Genomic DNA, 19,599 nt, shown 5'->3' on the forward strand with positions numbered 1-19,599 from the left:
CAGAAATGGGCTATGCCAGAGGAACCACTTTTGCCAGAGGAACTACCTTTGTCAGAGGAATCACCTTCGCCAGAGAAATGAACTTCGCCAGAGAAACGGGCTCTCACAGAGAAGTCAGAGGAACGACCTTCGCCAGAAAAGCCGCTCTCGCCAGGGGAACGGTTTTCGCCAGAGGAATCACCAGAAACGCAGGAAAATCTCCTGCGTGAGGACAATTTTACTATTATACCCTTAACCACGCAAGACGCATGCTCCAACGATGAATTTACTCTTATACCCTTTACGTGTAATCTATAAATAGCTGCCTACGTGCTCTTTGTAAGGCAACGCGATCTTTCTTGAGCAATACAGCAGTAATCAATCTTCGTGCTCTCAATTTTACTTTCTCTTCCGACTTTCAAGCACTAGGTATAATTCTTAGCTTTATTATAATTCTCCGATGAAATCCATCTCCATTTAACCATGCTTCACCATATCTATATGTAAGTAAAGTAAAATAAACAAAATCTAATCTAATGCCAATGTTTAAAAGTGGCGCACAAGCCCACTAAAGAACTAAGTAAATTGTGGCCCACAAAAGGTTGAAGGTTCCAACTAATAAAAGTCAAAGCTCTAGTCCACAGCACATCTTGCCAATTCAGTCTATAATTTCAGACATTCCAGACAGTATGGGCACACCGTTCAGCTAGGAATGACAATTTATTCGTAGGTAACGGATATCCGTGAAAATTCGAATCTATTTTGAAAATTCGTATAACTACTTCCTACATCTTCACTGTCGATCCAAGGCTCTGAAATAATGCTCTTATCTTCAATTTGTAATGTAAAATCCGGGATTTAGCCTTCTCGAGCTCCTTCTCTGCACAACTGCTCTGAAATAATGCTCTTATCTTCAATTTGTAATGTAAAATCCGGGATTTAGCCTTCTCGAGCTCCTTCTCTGCACAACTATAGTGGCTTGATTGATCTAAAATGTTCATTTATTTTATACTACGTTACAAGGTTCGGCGAAATTAATACATCATTCAAACATATATAAATAATTATTTATAGTTTTATTATTTCGATGTGGGATATAATCTACTATCTTATAAATGTGGAACGTGCATTGTGAATCTGTGATCAATTTAATTAATTCAACTATAACATACCATTAAAAATCGAAACTGGTAACTTTGGCCCGTTTGCTTGCATGGCAGATGTGATTTGTGGGGTATATATATATATATATATATATATATATATATATATATATATATATGATTACAAAGAAAATGAATCAAATTTCTTGTCCTTCGTTTGAAAAATACCAAAGAAAATTGATAGGATTATGAATTTAATTTATAGTCGATTTTGTTCACAAATGAAAACACGAAATAATCGAGAATCTAGTGGCGAAAAACCCCCCAGAAATGATCCATTTATTAATTCACAAAAACACGAATTACGAGACTTATCTTTAGCTACAAAGTTACAAACATGGAATCATAGCTATAGCTATTCACAAAATATACAATCTGCAAAAAAAATAAAAAAAAATAAATAAACGCCATCATTTCCATGCAGCTTTGGTCATCTTCCAATTCTCTGCCAACCCAAAAAAAAAACAACTATACATAAAAATTAAGCAATTAGAAAATCGGTGAAATATTGAAATTAATGAAACTAAATATTTTTTTAATTATTTACTATGAAAAGTGCGCATTTTCTTGAATCTCTTGATCACCATTCAAGAACTTCATATATTTCCACGCAGCTTTGGTGATCACCTTCCAATTCTCTGTCAAAAAAAAAAAAACTATACATAAAAGTTAAGCAAGAAAATGGGTGAAATATGGAAATAAAATATTTTTTTTAATTACTCCATTTAGCAAGAAAATCAGTTAAATATTGAAATGAAACTATTTTTTAAAAATGATTTAATTACTTAGCATGAAAGCGGGGGAAGAAGAGAGCCGCACCCGAATCATGAATCACTGATCATTATCTTCGTTCAAGTTGAAGTTGAAGTATCGCTGCAGATCTTCCAAAAATTCTTGATCATGATTCAAGCTTACTGGATTCTGATTATCGCCGTTGAAGAATTGCTGCTGATCATCTTCTTCAATTTGTTGATGATCACCATTCAAGACTATCGGATTCATCTGATTATCGCCGCCGTTGAAGAATTGCTGCTGATCATCTTCTTCAATTTGTTGATGATCACCATTCAAGACTATCGGATTCATCTGATTATCGCCGCCGTTGAAGAATTGCTGCTGATCATCTTCTTCAATTTGCTGATGATCGCCATTCAAGACTATCGGATTATTAATCTGATTATCGCCGGCGTTGAAGAATTGCTGCTGATCATCTTCTTCAATTTGCTGATGATCACCATTCAAGACTATCGGATTATTAATCTGATTATCGCCGGCGTTGAAGAATTGCGGCGCATCTTCTGGAATCTGTTGATCAAGATTCAAGAATCTCGGATACTGATTGAGATTCTGATCGAGATTCTGCATGGGCTCTATACAGCGGGCGATATGTTGCCTTACGGCGTCGAGCTGGGCGGTTAAGTAGTTGATCTGCGCGACGAGGGTGCAGACGGCGGCGGTGCAGCCGCCGACGGGGTGGGCGGCGCGGAAGTTGGCCTCGTAGGTGATGGACGTGATGGCGTCGTCGCGGAGGTGCGGCTTCACCGCGTTGAGGATGTTGATGACTTTTTGGCGGCCGAAGAGGCGGTGGACGTTTACGTAGTCGGCGGCGCGCTCGGCGGGGAAGTAGGGAGCGAGGAGGCAGCCGTCGGGGCATGGGAGGTGCATGAGCCAGCAGGCGGCGCAGGACCGTTTGCGGCGGCGGCCGGGGGGTAGTGGGGGCAGCGACGGGGGGGAGCTCATCTTGTTAATTTAGTTTGGTTTTTTTTACTTTTTTTGGATTGAAAATCGGATGTATTTTGTGGAGTGAATTTAGGATAATGATACACTTATATATATAGAGAAGGGTTCAACAGAGAAGCTAACTATTGTGGAGAATAGAGAATTCGTAAAATAAAAACGAAGAGATCTATAATTTTAATGAACAGATCAATGTACCACATGAACAACAATTTGCCAAGGGTTCGAATCATGGTGGCGAGTTTTTCTTTATTTTTAGTAAATACGACTGTTCATTACTTATGTTGATCTGTTCGTAAAATGAATAGATTTGTTCATAATAAATAAAAAGATAATTCTCTATTGAACTCAACCCTATATATATATATGTGTGTGTGTGTGTGTGTGTGAGAGAGAGAGAGGGAGAGAGAAGGTAGGAATTTCTAATTTTGAGATCATTTCAATAATGTTTTTTTTTGGACTTGGTATCATTTCAAATAATGTTATTTTAAGTTAGACGTAAAATGGTTAAATACATAAAAAAAAAATTATTTAAAAAATTTAGTTTAAAATGGAAAAGGATTTGATTTGTTTTATTGTTTTGTTCATATTATAGTTATTCTTTAAACTTTTAAATGATTTATTTTGTTTTATGTACAAAAATGATGAAGAGTACGATTTTTTAAAAAATATACAAATATTTTATAAAAATAGCTAAAATGTGAGAACTATATAATTTTTTTTATATTTTGAATGGGGTAGTTTAAATAATTTTTTTTCTTCATGTATTTGAATATTTATGTCTCCACGTATGTATAATGTCCATATATCATTTCGTTAATTTAACCACAATTCTTTTAATTGAAGGGAAATTATTATAGCTTAATAATTGAGAACCTTTTGTCTCATTTTTGGTGAAAAATGTGGATAAAAGTACGTATGTTTTGATATCTTTATAGATAAAGGGTTCATCATTAAATGTACACATTAATAAGAGAAGAGATAGAGAGATTCTTCTAAATATAACAATATTAGAATAACTTTGTCTACGAAAAGAATGTTGATAAAAATTTTGGACAAAAGAAAAATAAAAAAAATGATTTTCTCCAAGAAGAAAATAATCCTATTTGCACATTGCTTATTATAACGCCAATGCATGCATGAAATAATCGAGAATCTAGCAACGAAAATCCCCCAAAAAATGATCCATTTAATAATTCCATGCACAACACGAATTATGAGACTTATCTTTGGCTACAAACATATATGGAATTATATTCTCACATTAACAATTGTTTTTTTTTCCCTAGCTATTCAAAAAATATAGAATCTACGAAAAAAGGCCTTCATATCTCCACGCAGCTTTGGTCATCTTCCAATCCAATTCTCTGTCCAAAGAAAAAAAAACTATATATAAAAATTAAGCAAGAAAATTGGTGAAATATTGAAATAAAGTATTTTAAAAAAATTATTTAGCAAGAAAATCGGTTAAATATTGAAATGAAACTATATTTTAAAAATTATTTAGCATGAAAGTGAGGGAAGAAGAGAGCCGAACCCCAATGAAATGAAATATTGAAATATTGAAACTATTTTTTTTTTAATTATTTAGCAAGAAAATCTGTTAAAATAATGAAATGAAACTATTTTTAAAAAATTATTTAAATTATTTAGCATGAAAGCGAGGGAAGAAGAGAGCCGCACCCGAATCATGAATCACTGATCATTATCGTCGTTCAAGTCGAGGTATCGCTCAAGATTTTCTAGAATTTCATGATAAAGATTCAAGTTTATTGGATCCTGATCATCTTCGATGAAGAAATGCTGCGCATCTTCTTGAATTGGTTGATCAGCATTCATGATTACTGGATTCTGATTATCTTCGTCGGAGGATTGCTGCGCGGCATCTTCTTCAATTTCTTCTTGATCATGATTCGAGATGACTGGATTCTGATTATCTTCGTTGGAGAATTGCTGCGCATCTTCTTCAATTTCTTCTTGATCATGATTCAAGGTAACCGGATTCTGATCATCGCCGTTGAACGATTGCGGCGCATCTTCTTCATCAATTTGTTGATCACCAATCAAGATTACCGGATTCTGATTGTCGCCGTTGATGAACTGCGGCGCATCTTCTTCAATTTCATGATAACCGTTCGAGATCACTGGATTCTGGTGATCGCCGTTGATGAACTGCGGCGCATCTTCTTCAATTTCATGATAACCGTTCGAGATCACTGGATTCTGATGATCGCCGTTGATGAACTGCGGCGCATCTTCTTCGATTTCATGATAACCGTTCGAGATCACCGGATTCTGATGATCGCCGTTGAACAATTGCGGCGCGTCTTCTTCAATTTGTTGATCGTGATTCGAGCTCGTCGGATTGTGATCATCGCCGTCGAGGAATTGCGGCGCATCTTCTTCAATTTGTTGATCATGATTCACGATCTCTTGCTGCTGCTGCATATGCACAGCTGATCTCTCGCTGAAAAACGCGAGTTGTCGGTTTACGAAGTTGAGCTCGTTCTCGGCGACGGGGACGCGGCGGCTGAGATCGGCGGCGGCGACGGCGACGGGGTCGTTGGCGCTGCTGCTGCTGCTGGCCTCGTGGGCGACGGAGTTGGCGGTGGCCGTGCGAGCATGCGGTGGCGCCGCTTCGAAGAGGCGGCTGGCGTTGGAGTTGTGGAGGCGAGAGTAGCGGGCGTAGGGGCAGTTTTGGCCGCTGCAGGAGCGGCGCAGCCGCCTGCAGCCGTAGCAGCGCGGCGAGGCGGAGGTACGTAATCTGAACATGTGTTTTCTTTTCTTTCTTTTTTTTTTCTTTTTTTTTGGAGAGAAAATTGGATATTTTTGAAGACTGATATGAGAGAGATGGTTTGTGGGGTGTCGCCATTCGTAATTTATAGGGTTTAACAGTTTGTTAATTTAACAACGGTTTTTTTTTTTTCTTTTTTTTTTAATAAAACAAAAATAAAGGAAAATGTGATTATATATAGCTTTGTAGTGGAGATCGTTTGTCAATTTTTTGGTGAAAAAGCGTGAAAAAAAAATCTGTTTGATTATTCATTAAATATGACCTAGCTCTCCACGAAGCACAAGTCCAAACATAATTTAATCGAGCAAAAGGTACAATCTCGAAATAGTAATTGTTATCTTTTAATTAAACTACAAATTAATATATATTCCATTAGTTACATATATAAAAGCTAAATGTTGAGAAAAATTACAATTATATTATTTTACCTCCAAATACAATTTTTCATTCAAAAAAAGACGCATGTTATTATATTGTAGTATAATAGATCTTCAAAGTTTAATCGATGAGATAAGAAAAAAAAAAGGTGATTGTTTAATTGAACCAACTACAAACTTAATCGAGCTAAGAAAACACCGACTCGTAATCCTTTCACCACAGAAAGCGCGCGGGAGGATGAAATACACTTGACGTCGTACCCTTTCGGTCTAAGGCCCACGGAGCTTGTGCCTTCGTCCAGGCGACATGAACCAACTCCTACGAGGCTCGTTCCTTCGTCCGCGCCACATGAACCAACTCGATCCCCGCTTGGAATGGGCAGGCCAGGAAGTAGCCACTGTGGCCCACCTTGTTGGATTTGGTTTAATATATAATCACATATTATTGCCTTCACTTGAGCTATAAGCTCATATTATAAAGTTCAGTAAATAATAATTGTGGTGTGGATGAAAAAACAAGATATAAATAAAGTAAATTAATTTGTTAGATAATTATTAAATGATTTGGGAAATAAGTGTTTTAAAAATATTGTGTGTGAATAAGATAAAATATAAGAGTATATGTACTAAATAGAAATATCATATATATTTATTATGAAATGGCAAAAATAAGTAAATAACCAAAAGATATCAGGCAGTACAACATTGAATCACATATAAATAATTACTTATAGTTTTATTATTCGATGTGGGATATATAATCTAGCTACTAGGCGCATAGAGATTTTTTTTGAGAGAAGTGCATAGAGAATTTAACTCAACACAAAATCACAAATACATTAAAAACAGAAGGAGGAGTAACAATTTGTAGGGCCCTTTTAATTGGCATGATAGTAAATATTTTTGGATATGATTTCTAAGAATACGATTTCAAATAAAATGAATCAGATTTCTTGTGCTTTGTTTGAAAAATACCCAAAAATAAAAAATAAAAATTGACAGGATATTAAATTTTGCAGTTGATTGAATTCACAAACCAATTAAAATATCCCAAAACTTAGTAAAATAGTTGGGAAAAAAGAATTACAATTGGGAATAATTAAGAATCATAAAATTCTTTTGTTGGAATTTCATTTCATTAAATAATTAAACATAGGTACCTATCATAGGATCCCTAATCTTTGTAATAGTCTAGTTATGTGGTCGTCAAAAGAAAATATTCCTATTTGCACATTGCTAACATTGTTATTAATTAGTTAATTCATTTATTTTTCAGAGAATTTGGAAGTATTTTTGCAATTACTTGTTCGTACAAAGATAAATTGAAACCATAAGCTTTCAATTCGACGAATGCAGAATTTGTCATCTCTGAAAAAAAAAAAAAATATTAGCCTAATTAAAATTAACATTTTTTTTAATAATTTATTTTGCATGAAGAAATAATTACCTGAATTATTGATCAGCTAAAGCGGGCTTAAGATCGTTGAAGAATCGCTGCAAATTACTATTTTCTTCAATCTGAAAATCCGTTTCCTGATTATTAACGACGAATGAATTATTCTGCTTTAGAAAGGCGAGATTTTGGCTGACGATTTCGAGCTCGGCCTCGCAGATTTGGATCTGGCGGCGGAGCTCGGCGGCGGCGCCGAAGCAGCCGGCGACGGGGTGCATGGCGCGGAGGTTGGCCTCGTAGACGATGGATTTGGCGGCGTCGTCGCGGTGGCGGGGGGCGACGGATTGGAGGAGTTTGGAGACTTTCTTGATGCCGAAGAGGCGGTGGACGTTGGCGAAGTCGGACTGGCGGTCGGCGGAGAAGTAGGGGGCGAGGGGGCAGTCGGCGGCGCAGCGGCGGCGCTGGTGCTTGCAGGCGGCGCAGGCGGATTTCGCGGGGGGGAGTGGTGGTGGGGGCTCGGGGGTGCTCATGTTGTGTGTTTATTTATGGGGGTTTTTGGGAGAGAATATCGGATTTTTTTATGGAGAGAATTTAGGGTGGTGATGATATAGTGATGAGAGAGAGAGAGAGAGACGTGGGGATTTCGAATCTTTGGGGTTTATAGTTTGATTAATTTAACCATGTTTATATGTGTTTTTTAATTAAAAGGTTAATTGTTGACTTGTTGTAATTCAATATTGATGAATGTGGTTGTGTTGTGTTGTACGAGAATTTTTTCCACAATTTTCCTTGATATGGTTTCGCGGTGTGTTATGTTTATATTGAAATTAACCTGACATATTTAAATAAATAAATATAGATATTGAATAATATAAAATATAATTAATGTAAAATATGTTTTAATAAATTAATAAATATTTTTATATAAAAATGTAAATAAAAAGGTGTGAAAAATAACGAAGAGAAAAAACAGTAAAATATTTTAAATTTTAAAATTTTCATAATTTATTCGTTTTAAATTCATTTTTTACGATTTTAAAGATTTTGTTACAAACTTAACTTTAAGATGTACATCTTATATTTTTTTCATGCATAAATTGATGGAAAAAGAGAGAAATGGACAGGGAAAAAATGGAGAGAGAAAAAAAAACTCGATTTTTTTATATTATACTATAGATTATATAGATTGTATAGATATGGTCGAAATTATTATATTAGCGTTGGATTAATTTTATTCATGGTGGCTTTGGAGAGAGAGAGAGAGAGAGTTGATACATGATATGGATCAGTTGAGAGGTGTATGGGTTGTTGGGATTCCTAATTTTTAGGGGATATGGTTTTGTTAATTTAACCACGGTTATTTAATTGAAGGGAAATGAATATAATTCAATATGTTTTTGTTTTAAAAAAGAAAATACTGATGTGGTTGTACACAATTCTTCCACGATTTTCCTTTCTAAAAGTTGAAAATTAATAATTAATAATAAGTAGAAAATTATAGTCTAGCCCTTCAAAAAAAGAAAAGAAAATTATAGTCTAGAAATAAAATGGTTATTCCTATGTTAATTTCTTCCCTAATACTAATACTTTTGTATATTTACTAAAGTGCAGTTGAAATAGTTATTTTAATATTTTCTTTTTGGTAATAATATTTATTTCTTCCCATCTAATTTCATTTCTTTCATGCAGTCACCTCTTTACTTTCTAAAATGTTGGTATTTTTCATAAATCCACTTATGATTTAGTAATTACATGTGGTTGTATTATCTTCTGCTAATAATTTAAGCCCAAATAAATTGGGCTTCGTGGCCCGCATGGGAAGGTACCGGGCCGAGCTGGAACATAACGGGCTAATACTTCATTGGCCCATTGATTTTGAGATAGGTTGCATCCAAATTAAATAATCACTAAAAAGAATAATTTATTTTAAGTAAAGAAAAATACAAGGAAATAAATATTCTCACTTTGAACTTAAATTTGGGAGGTTTCTACTTTCTCGTGATATATTTACAAGGAAACATATAAAATATATTCAAGTAAAACTATTTCTCCACAATTTAATTCGAGATTTTTAGAAATGAAAAATATTTATACTGATTTCGAGAATTTCTCACAATATGTTACAACAATATACAAAGAACATATGTATAAGATTTTTCTTTATATAATTAAATAATGTGAGTATAATTTCAAGAATCTATTTGCATTCAAAAATGCCCTAAATTTCTTCTAATATTACTTTTCTTGAAAAAAAATTGTTTTCGAGACTTTTGAAATATTTAAATGTATATAATTTAACGCTATATCATATCCAAAATTCTAATGAATTCTGGTTGATTTTGAGGCTGGCAAATTGAAATCATGTGACCTCATAATAAATGGTACCAAACTCTTTACCAATTTGAGACTTTAATTTAAATTCTGGGACGATTAACTGTTTCCTTCATTTGTAATACTACTATTAATTAATTAATAAGTATATAAAATATAGAATCAGACCAAATAAATACATTTTGTCTAAATTTGGTCCCTTTTTTTGTGATTTTTTTGTGATTTTTCGTGATTTGTGTGTGTGTGTGTGTGTGTGTGTGTGTGTGTGTGTGTGAGATTTTTATTGGGGCACGAACATGATTGAATAAACAGGCTGTATGAGACGACAGTTTCCCTATTTTGTTGTACCAACGCATGATGCTCTGTTTTCTTGTAATATTGTGTTTTCGTTTTTTGCCAACAAAAAGTTTGTTAAATGTGATTTTAGCGTATAAATTTTAGGGTTAATTATTTAAAAATTACTCAACTTTCGTTAAAATTTGATTTAATTTGTATATAAATTTTAAATGTGATAATTATTTAATATGATTTTATTGCCAAGTATGATTTCGATCAAATTTACTAGTATTTACATGATTGGCAAAATAATTGACTTGATATAATCGTTCTCGCGTGATCATCGGTTGACACGACCTAATTAATTATGTAATAAAGTCAATCACTCCATCTAGTCACGTCAACAATAAATTTCGCTGAAATTCTAAATGGTAGTAAAATCAGATTAAATCAATGATTATCATGCAAAACTTTAAAGTTAATTGATATGTAAAATTCAATTAAATCAAAATTTCATTATTACTATGCCAAACTTTAAAATTTGTAAGCAAAATTAGAATTTGACGAAAATTCAATAATCTGTATAGTACTACAATCGTGTCAAAAGGTTCTTATTAGGGTTCATTATATTAAAAATCAAAATACTTAGGTCATTGTATGACTATAATACGACTTTAAAACCGTTTGAATCACAAGAACATTTTTAGCAATTTTTCAATCATATGATTCAAAATCTTTTTCTTACAAATTTCGATCACATCCTACCGAATTGTCACGTGCGGCCTTACGAGTTAAGACAACATCGTTAAAATTGAAACAACATTGTGTATCACAAACACCCCAAACATTGACAAGTTTGTTGAAAAACATTAGACATGTTATAACTATAAAATCATTAAAAATAATAATCAACCTATGATGTCCTTGCTTTCTTCGTTTTTAGAATAACTTCGTATAAAAAACATGCATTTAATATGATTTAAACATACGATATTTTACTAATTAAGTAATCATTTATTCCTTTCTGGAATAGTTCATTTAAAGAGCATGCCTTAAATATAATCTGAACGCACAATATTTCACGAATTAAGGCATCATTTCTTCGTTTTCAGAGTAGCTTTATATATATAAAGAGCATGCATTAAGTGTGATCTAAACGTATAATATTTCACCAACTAAGCCATGTTGTTCTTCATATTTCGAGTAGCTTCATATAAAAGGCAGACATTAAATGTGATATCAACCTACGACATTTCATCAATTAGGTGATTCCATCCTTTCTTCATTTTTCGAGTAGCTTCATAAAAAGAGCATGCGTTAAAAGTAATCCGAACTTACGGTATTTCACAAATTAAGCCATCCTTTCTTCGTTTTTCGAGTAGCTTCATATGAATGTCACGCGTTAAAAATGTGATCTAAAGCGTACGATAATTCACCAACTAAGTCATCCTTTCTTCGTTTTTCGAATATCTTCATATAAAGAGCATGCATTAAATGTGATACTCGTTTTTTGAATATCTTCATATAAAGAGCATGCATTAAATGTGATATGAACGTACGATATTTCACCAACTAAGCCCCGACATGACACATCACCACAACTAAGTTCATTCTAAGTGGAGTTAATCTTTATCATAATATACTAGTTGATCAACACAACACAAGTAGCAAAGGATAGAAAAGATCACCATCAAGAAACAAATTTGCTTGATAACCAAAACATGTTAAAGAAAAAAACAAGACAACAAGATATGATCTCTCCTCAAATCCAAAGATACAAACACCACAAATGATGCCCCTCTCAAGACCAATAGATCAACCAATCCCCAACAACTAAGCCAACACCAAACCAAGCAAAAACAAGGCCAAGAAACTCTCCCAACCCTAAACCCTAACCAAGCCTAGCCAACCCTAGCCAAGAGTGTTGACAGCCTCCCACACCAAGTTCCTCGGCACCGGCTTGCTATAATCTCCGGCCTGCATCGCGGCCGCCCTCAGAGTCCTCAACGTCATCACATTCGCCCCCCAAAAGCTCGCGATGTTGTAGGGCAAGCCGTGCTTCTTGCAGAGCTCCCTCACCACGGGCGCCACCCCCCGGAGCTGGCTCCGTGGCAGCCGGGGGAAAAGGTGGTGCTCGATTTGAAACTGCAGCCCGCCGTGGAACCAATCCATCCACGGCGGGCAGCTGATGTTCAATGTGCCATGTGTCTGCTTCTCAAACCAATCATTCCCATTGGGCAACCCCACATACACAGATGCAGAGAAATGATTCAATGTGAATTGAACATGTTGAATGCTCGTAACGATGAAGCTGCAAGCGATGAAGATCACTTTTTCCTTCCAATTAGGTAAAAATGAGACCAACAATGGGTACCAAATCCAGAAAATCAGTAACCCTAGAATCTCCTGCCCCCGATTTGGGACATTTTTGTTTGACGAGAGGAGGAAGAAGGATTGCGCGAATAAATTCAATCGAGCGAAGCTCATCACCGGATAATACGTCCAATGCTGCTTGCTGATCAGGAATCTCGCGAATTTGTCGAATTCCATTTTCCGATTGTAGTATAAGGAGGTGATGGAGCCGAAGAGCTTGGTGGAGACGGCGAAGAAGGGCATGTGCTGGAGATCGGGGTCGTGGTCGAGGCTGTTGACGGCGATGTGGTGCGCGTTGTGGTTGCGCTTCCACCACGCGATGCTGATTCCGGCGAGGCAGTTGCCGGAGAGGATCTGGATGAATCGATTCTGGTTGCGGGTGAGCATGATTTGGTAGTGGCCGGAGTCGTGGCCGAGCCAGCCGCTCTGGATCCAGAGGAACCCCATGGCGGCGCCGCAGAGGGCGTGGAGGAAGGGGCTGTTTTGGACGAAAACGACGCCGTAGAGGGAGAGGGAGAAGAGGAGAGCAATGGCGGTGAGGGAGAGGAAGACGTTGTGGCCCTTGTTTTCGAAGAGGCCGATCTTGGTGAAGTCGTGGAGGAGTTTGCGGTAGTCCTTGGAGACCTCCGAAACGGCGTAGTTTTGGAGGTGGAGGCCGTTGTGGAATTGGGCGAGGTGGGGCCAGGCGCGGGTGGGGTGGTAGGCGAGGAATGCGTCGGTGGCGTCGCGGCCGGCGAGGTTGCGGAGGGGGAGGTCGCCGCCGGGGTGGGATTTGATCCAGCGCGAGACGTCGTAGATTTTGCCGTGGATGGAGATCCAGAGGTCGCCGGAGGTGGTGTGGGTGGCCAGCTCGTCGGCGGTGATGTATTTCTGGCTCTCCGCCATTGCTGGGGCGGCGCAAGATTCGATTTTGGGAGGAGGGTTTTAGAGAGAGGGAGAGAGAGGTGAGCTCTGGTGTGGTGTGAGGGAGCTTTTAGCTTTATCTCTCTTCTTCTTCTCTCAATCTCTTCTACGCCATTGGTTGAGAGAGAGAGAGAGGGAGAGAGAGAGGGGGGATTTTGGGGAGAGATATATATTGTGTGAGAGGAAGAAGAGCTGGAATCTTGCTGTAGTAATTTTTTGAATTTGGCTGTGATGTTGATTTAATAATATTATAATGTTTTTTTGAATTATTATTTGGATTATTTGGAGTTAAGTCGGTCAAGACGTTAAGTATAGGGCTTTTATGGGTTGTGAGATGAGAATATCTTTGTTGCCATTATTGGAGTGAATGTTTGCATTTTGAGAAGCTTGTGTTCATGGCAATTTCTACATGTTTTCACTTTTCAACTCATTAAGTTTAAAATAAGCATATATTTTATGTTTATATATGAAACCCATAATAAAGTTTATTGTTTCTTCTAGTATTTATCATTTTTAAAAGTGATAATTGGATATAATAAGACCACTTTTACTCAATTATTGGTTTACGAAATGCTTTTAAATGTTTGCATCAATAACTTTAACCATAATATAGTTATGGTTTCTTTTGTAATGTTTGCACCTTAATCATTTTTGTCCAAAAAAAAGAGAAAAAAGTTTAACCATTTGTGTGGTTTATAAATTGAACGGAATTAAAGCTTATGTGATTGCTAAAAAAATGCATATGAATAATCGTGTGAATTGTAATTTTTGCACAATATCGTTTAAGGTGGCCAATCAGTTAGTCCACATGTATTGTTTTTTTCGGTAGTTACGTAAGCTTTAATTTTGTTCAATTTTGATCAAAGTGTAAATGTTTATGCCATTATTTAAAATTAATGTTTGAAACTAGAAATTGAACAAAATGATGTTATTACATGCAATTACCCATTTTTAAGATTGTAGTTCTTGATAAATGTAAATTAAATTTTCTCAATATCTTTATTTTCAATACTTTAAAATTCGTTTCTTCAAATGTTTAATCTTTTATGTTGGATAGATAAGGGTATATTTTGTGGCACAATATGTTTTCAAGTGTAGTTTTCCCAATAAGATAGATGTTTATGTATTACATGTGTGTAAGAAATGTGAAATCTTACTAATAATATTTGTGAGGAAAAGCGAGCTTTATACTGTGATGAAATTCACAATACGTATCATATTAATATCAATATTTATGTTCTCAAAAACTACAACTCGTAAACTCTAAAATTAAAAAATTAATTATCCAAATATGATGATATAAAGAATCTTTCTAACAAATGTAGCCAAACAAGGCACATCCTCTTCTGCAAGTGTATTGTACGACAATTATACTATTCCAATAATTTAAAAAACAATTACACTATTCCCAATACATTTAATCAATATTTTATTAAATATCAATCTTGAGAAAGAGCCACGTGCTTAAGCATATAACCCCAAATCTCATTGGTAGGTGAGAAATAAACAGAAGATAAGGGGGCAGATTTGGGTTATTGATATAATACTTTATATTATAAAGAATGCAAATATCCATCATTGGAAAATCTAAAATAACGTTTGATTTATATTTTATTTAATTAGAAACATATACAAATATCAAATATGGACTGTGGACAATGGTCCACTAGAGTAAATCTTGTCTGGTTGCAACGAATATGCACATGCATATACCTTTTTCAAACACCACAAAATATCTCCTTTCCTTTTCTTTTTCCCTTTTTTTTTTTACAAATTTTTATTTCTCATTTTTCTTTCTTGTGGTTATGTATTATTCTTTTGAAGTATTTTCTAATCAATTAATTTAAATAACACAAATCTTCTGTACACTCGGGTGTACGTTACACCCGAGTGTACAGTGTCATTTAGTGTTAGTGTCATTTCAATATAATGTTAGTATCATTTTAAGATAGTGTTATTTATATAACACAGTAGTGTTAGTGTCATTTACATCCGGATGTACAGGAGATTATCTCAATAAATAATTGCAAATGCAAGTATTTAATTTTTTTTAGGGTATTTACTATTGAGATATTTATTTTTGATGCAGAATAAAATGTTTTATCTATTTTAAGAAATCATAATCGATGCATTTCGGCACACACATGGTATCTCAACCTAAAATTTATTGATTAAATTCGAATCCATAATCTTTTATTGCACAAATAATAAGATTTAGAGGAGAAATAACTAAATTTTTGTCCAAGAAAATTAGAAATCCTACAAAAAATAATTATGATATTAAATTCTACTACAAAACGGGCCAGGAAATAATACAATATAGACTAATAAACAATTAAATGGGTCTAACTAGGTCCAAAATAATGGCCCATTTAGTAGTAATCAATGGGCTAGTTTTGCCCTTGAATTCAGCTTGATCAGTCAAATCCAACACCCTTTCACCTTCCAAGTGTATTTTTTATAATGGCCCATTTAAAAGACTTAGATGCTTATCATCCAAATGTTGCTGGAGAAAACACTAAAAAGATATACTTATATATATACTATAATATAAGTATATTTTTTTACCCATTATTATTTTTATAGTAAGTGTTAATTATAGTTAGTTATTTTTGAACTTTCCATGTCAATTGAACTTTGATCAAATTGCTTCTTTTTTTTTTAAAAAAAATATTATTAGTTAGTTTTTGTTTTTGCTATCTTATATAAAATGTCTAATATATGGGCTTTGTGTAAATGCAGACATTAGAAACATGAACTGGACAAAAGGCATCACAAACACCCAAGCATAGTATCAAATTGATCAAACAAACAAAAAACACTCCAACCGTTGAGAAGTAAAAGCGGTGAGAAAAAAACATAAGCAAAAGCAATACAAGAAGAAAGAGGTAAAACATCACTCCACGGCCTTCATGTCTCCCTTTCTGAGCATTTCTTTACCACAGAAGTATAAACAAACGCAGAAGTTGCATGATGCACACTCAAATCCTCGGCATTCATACATATCCAGATGACAAAGGTCGCAGCGACGTTTTGTGAGAAGTTGATGGACGAGAGGGTGTGGTGGGTGAAGTGCCGCATCATTAATCACATACTCCTTTCCCAACTTGATGTTTCTATAGACACTGGATGTGGATTTCAAGCAGCGGGGATGGAAGGATAGATCGCAGTGGCGGCAGCGATACATCCAGGTCTTAGGATTCGTTTCGGCTATTTCACATGCATCGCAGTAGATTGATTCACCTTGATGGTTGAGATTGGCGTCGTATGTCAATAGCAGCGGGTGGTGCTTGTCCCATCTACGGCTGGTGATTGATGCTGGCAGCACAGCGCATCGAACGTGCACAATGAACTCACAGCTGCCACACGCGTAACAGTTATAATCGTATATCCAGCCACCACACATAGCATGACAGTAAATATATCCCCCACCAGATTGGAAGTGGAGGGGATGTTGTGGGTGATCCGTGTGATATATGGTGGCCGGCAGAGAAGCGCACTTGATGTCTGCTATGAAGTCGCATTCCGTACACTTGTAGAACAGCCCATTTGATATGAGAGAGCACACCTTGCACTCCCACTCCTTGGATGGAAGTTCGTCACAAGATTTGAGAATGAGGTGGTGACCAGATTGGTGGTGGAGTGGAATGGAGGGGAGGCGAGATGGCAAGTGGAAGCACGCCATGTGAAGATTGTAATTGCATCCACTGCTACAACTCATATAGTAGTAATCTTTACTACTTGAAGAAGAAGATGATGATGAAGATGGTCTCTGTTTCCGGTTGAATATAGGAGTAATGCACCCATCACATATTAATTGCGATTCTTGATCTTTCCCATCATCATCATCACTACTATTTTCTTCTTCTTCTTCTTCCGGAGATGATGACACTAATCTGAGTTTGTGGTTATGGAACTTATAATCTTCATCATGATGGGGTATTGATATAGCTCCTCTTTCTCTCTTTACCAAACCTCCAATTAGCTCCTCACCCACATCACTTATTGGGAACTCCATAATCCCTTTCTCATTTCTTCTACAACCAACAAAAACACTAATTAACAAATCTTTATGATGATGATTAAGGGGGTGTTTGACTGAGCTTATAAGTTCCTTAAAACAACTCATAAATTTCTTAAAAAATAAAGTTTCTCACCCCTACTTGAGTTTTATAATTAAGCAATAATTTATCTTCAATTTTCTCATTTTAACAAGAATTTTCTTATAAGCTCAATTATGAAATACTTTGACAATTCATAAACTTTTGAAACATTTTTTATAAGCTTTTAAACTCTGTGAAATAAGCTTCGCCAAACACCGTCTAAATAATGACACAAGAATATTGATCACAACGTACCTAGTGGCGTTGAAGGCGCACTTGAGATGGACAACATAGCTGCACAACTCACAATGATATATCCAATATTTAGACGGTAAATATTTGCCACACACATCACATTTCAAGTCCCTTTTCATATATCGAGGTGGGACATGAAAAGAGAGAGAGAGGGAGTGAGAGTGGTATTCGCTTTCGATGGTTTGAGGCAACGATGCGCAACTCTTGTGGATCCAATACTGACAATTAGCTATGCAGCACATGTAGGATTTCACCCCGCGTGTGATGCCGCAAGCATCGCACTTGAAGCGACAACTCCTCCTCACCAACTTCAATCCATGGTTGGGGTGACTCGGATGATCTATGGTGCGATGTTGCTCGTCGTCATCATCATCGGCTGCATCGTACATCATGTCACTACCCTGCGCGCATCTCATGTGCATCCACAACATACATTCTGCCCTCGTACATTTGTAGAATATGCTCCCCTCCGTGTTTGTACGAAAACTTCGCTGGTTGATAAGAGAACTTTCGCAGATTGCACACAACTTTCCTGCGAGTGTTCCGTCATTGTAGTCATAATGGCTGAATACATGATGAGTGAGTATGTGTTGTGGGTGCATTGCGTGTCTAATCTTCCTCGGCATTCCCAAACATTCTTCATCAAATACGATATCAGTGAAACATCTACATGCATAAGCTTTCTCTCCTCCATTAAAAGGCTTTCCACAGCCAAAACATCCTTTTCCTATACGAGGTTCCACTAGAGTAAGACGATGCTCGTGGCTCCAATGATGAACAACCTTCGTCTCCTCCTCGTCCTCTTCCTCTATCTTATTTTCTTTCCCACTCATTGTATACGTGTGTGTGTGTGTGTGTGATTTTTTTTCCTTCTCAACTACAACTGATTGTGTCTGTGGGTGGTGGATGTCGATGGAGCTTTGAGCTTTGGAAACATTTAAGACGTAGAATGGAATCATGCAAAATTTCCCATCTCAGCAAAGAATAATGCATCATAATAACAAAGTATATACTTCACTCAAAGAACCTACTTTTCTTTACTTCTTCCTATTTTTGTCTTGATATAATTTTTTTATACTCATGCATAGAGTTGTCTTAACAAAAATATATATATATATATATATATATATATATATATATATACGAAAAATAATGCAACTTAGACTAGTAGGAAATAGTACCATCCTTTTAGGTCAGGTCCAACCATTTTTGATAAATTATACGTGTGTGTGATTTTTTTCCTTCTAAACTACAACTGATTGTGTCTGTGGGTGGTGGATGTGGATGGAGCTTTGAACTTTGTTAAATGACATAGAATGGAATCATACAAAACTTCCCATCTCAGCAAAGAATAATGCATCATAATAACAAAGCATACTTCACTCAAAGAATCTACTTTTTTTTTCTTCTTCCTATTTTTGTCTTGATATAATTTTTTTATACTCATGCATAGAGTTGTCTTAACAATATATATATATATACACACACACACACACAAAATAATGCAGCTTAGACTAGTCGGAAATAATACCATCCTTTTAGATCAGGTCCAACCATTTTTGATAGCTCTTTACTCGTGCGATCTTGATGAATATATTTGTCTTAATATCAAGTGGGGTATTCTTGTTGAATTTTTAAGTGTCTTATGTCCACGTCAGGTGTGTATTAACATTAATCACGTGACCGTAAGCTCAAAATATCTCCTTTTCTTTTTTCTTTACAAATTTCTATTTCTCATTTTTCTTTCTTGTGGTTATGTATTATTCTTTTGAAGGAGTATTTTCTAATCAATTTATTTAAATAATTGCAAATGCAAGTATTTAATTTTTTTTAGGGTATTTACTATTGAAATATTTATTTTTAATGCAAAATAAAATATTTATTTATTTTAAGAAATCATAATCGATGCATTTCG

At 35.6% G+C, this 19,599-nt stretch overlaps 5 protein-coding genes across 9 annotated transcripts; all 5 read right to left on the reverse strand.

The window, feature by feature from the left end:
* Positions 1-1,411: 1,411 nt before the first annotated feature.
* On the reverse strand, positions 1,412-2,932 carry LOC131015423 (LOB domain-containing protein 7-like). Of its 2 annotated transcripts, XR_009098499.1 has the most exons (3): positions 1,962-2,932; positions 1,690-1,780; positions 1,412-1,587 (listed from the first exon to the last, which is right to left on the reverse strand). XR_009098499.1 is itself a non-coding variant. In XM_057943810.1 (2 exons), the coding sequence occupies exon 1, from the start codon at positions 2,880-2,882 to the stop codon at positions 1,974-1,976; it is 909 nt and encodes a 302-aa protein (XP_057799793.1). In that variant the 5' UTR covers positions 2,883-2,932; the 3' UTR covers positions 1,412-1,780; positions 1,962-1,973. The 2 variants fall into 2 exon arrangements, 1 of the variants encoding a protein (XP_057799793.1); XM_057943810.1 differs by having other exon boundaries at positions 1,412-1,780.
* A 1,076-nt stretch (positions 2,933-4,008) lies between these two features.
* On the reverse strand, positions 4,009-5,782 carry LOC131015408 (acidic leucine-rich nuclear phosphoprotein 32-related protein-like). Its single transcript, XM_057943790.1, has 2 exons — positions 4,563-5,782; positions 4,009-4,246 (listed from the first exon to the last, which is right to left on the reverse strand). The coding sequence occupies exon 1, from the start codon at positions 5,649-5,651 to the stop codon at positions 4,575-4,577; it is 1,077 nt and encodes a 358-aa protein (XP_057799773.1). The 5' UTR covers positions 5,652-5,782; the 3' UTR covers positions 4,009-4,246; positions 4,563-4,574.
* A 562-nt stretch (positions 5,783-6,344) lies between these two features.
* Positions 6,345-7,985, reverse strand: LOC131015462 (LOB domain-containing protein 22-like). Of its 3 annotated transcripts, none has more exons than XM_057943883.1 (2): positions 7,498-7,985; positions 6,345-6,459 (listed from the first exon to the last, which is right to left on the reverse strand). In XM_057943883.1, the coding sequence occupies exon 1, from the start codon at positions 7,971-7,973 to the stop codon at positions 7,503-7,505; it is 471 nt and encodes a 156-aa protein (XP_057799866.1). In that variant the 5' UTR covers positions 7,974-7,985; the 3' UTR covers positions 6,345-6,459; positions 7,498-7,502. The 3 variants fall into 3 exon arrangements, with proteins under 3 accessions (XP_057799866.1, XP_057799865.1, XP_057799864.1); XM_057943882.1 differs by having other exon boundaries at positions 6,346-6,510; XM_057943881.1 differs by lacking the exon at positions 6,345-6,459 and adding an exon at positions 6,939-7,418.
* Positions 7,986-11,740: 3,755 nt separating this feature from the next.
* On the reverse strand, positions 11,741-13,531 carry LOC131015384 (acyl-lipid (9-3)-desaturase-like). The gene has a single exon (XM_057943764.1). It carries the CDS (start codon positions 13,306-13,308, stop codon positions 11,962-11,964), a length of 1,347 nt encoding a protein of 448 aa, XP_057799747.1. The 5' UTR covers positions 13,309-13,531; the 3' UTR covers positions 11,741-11,961.
* A 2,573-nt stretch (positions 13,532-16,104) lies between these two features.
* Positions 16,105-18,544, reverse strand: LOC131015344 (uncharacterized). Of its 2 annotated transcripts, none has more exons than XM_057943713.1 (2): positions 17,685-18,544; positions 16,105-17,363 (listed from the first exon to the last, which is right to left on the reverse strand). In XM_057943713.1, the coding sequence occupies exons 1-2, from the start codon at positions 18,515-18,517 to the stop codon at positions 16,223-16,225; spliced, it is 1,974 nt and encodes a 657-aa protein (XP_057799696.1). In that variant the 5' UTR covers positions 18,518-18,544; the 3' UTR covers positions 16,105-16,222. The 2 variants fall into 2 exon arrangements, with proteins under 2 accessions (XP_057799696.1, XP_057799697.1); XM_057943714.1 differs by having other exon boundaries at positions 16,129-17,360.
* Between the last annotated feature and the right edge of the window lie 1,055 nt (positions 18,545-19,599).

This window comes from Salvia miltiorrhiza, chromosome 3, assembly GCF_028751815.1.
Source record: "Salvia miltiorrhiza cultivar Shanhuang (shh) chromosome 3, IMPLAD_Smil_shh, whole genome shotgun sequence".
NCBI lineage: Eukaryota > Viridiplantae > Streptophyta > Magnoliopsida > Lamiales > Lamiaceae > Salvia > Salvia miltiorrhiza.

Bases quoted from the DNA above. Each gene is read 5' to 3' on its own strand.
- LOC131015462 (XM_057943883.1), bottom strand. From the start codon at position 7,973: ATGAGCACCCCCGAGCCCCCACCACCACTCCCCCCCGCGAAATCCGCC.
- LOC131015408 (XM_057943790.1), bottom strand. From the start codon at position 5,651: ATGTTCAGATTACGTACCTCCGCCTCGCCGCGCTGCTACGGCTGCAGG.
- LOC131015423 (XM_057943810.1), bottom strand. From the start codon at position 2,882: ATGAGCTCCCCCCCGTCGCTGCCCCCACTACCCCCCGGCCGCCGCCGC.
- LOC131015384 (XM_057943764.1), bottom strand. From the start codon at position 13,308: ATGGCGGAGAGCCAGAAATACATCACCGCCGACGAGCTGGCCACCCAC.
- LOC131015344 (XM_057943713.1), bottom strand. From the start codon at position 18,517: ATGAGTGGGAAAGAAAATAAGATAGAGGAAGAGGACGAGGAGGAGACG. The intron at 17,364-17,684 runs GTACGTTGTGAT...TGTTGGTTGTAG, and splicing joins TGCGCCTTCAACGCCACTAG to AAGAAATGAGAAAGGGATTA.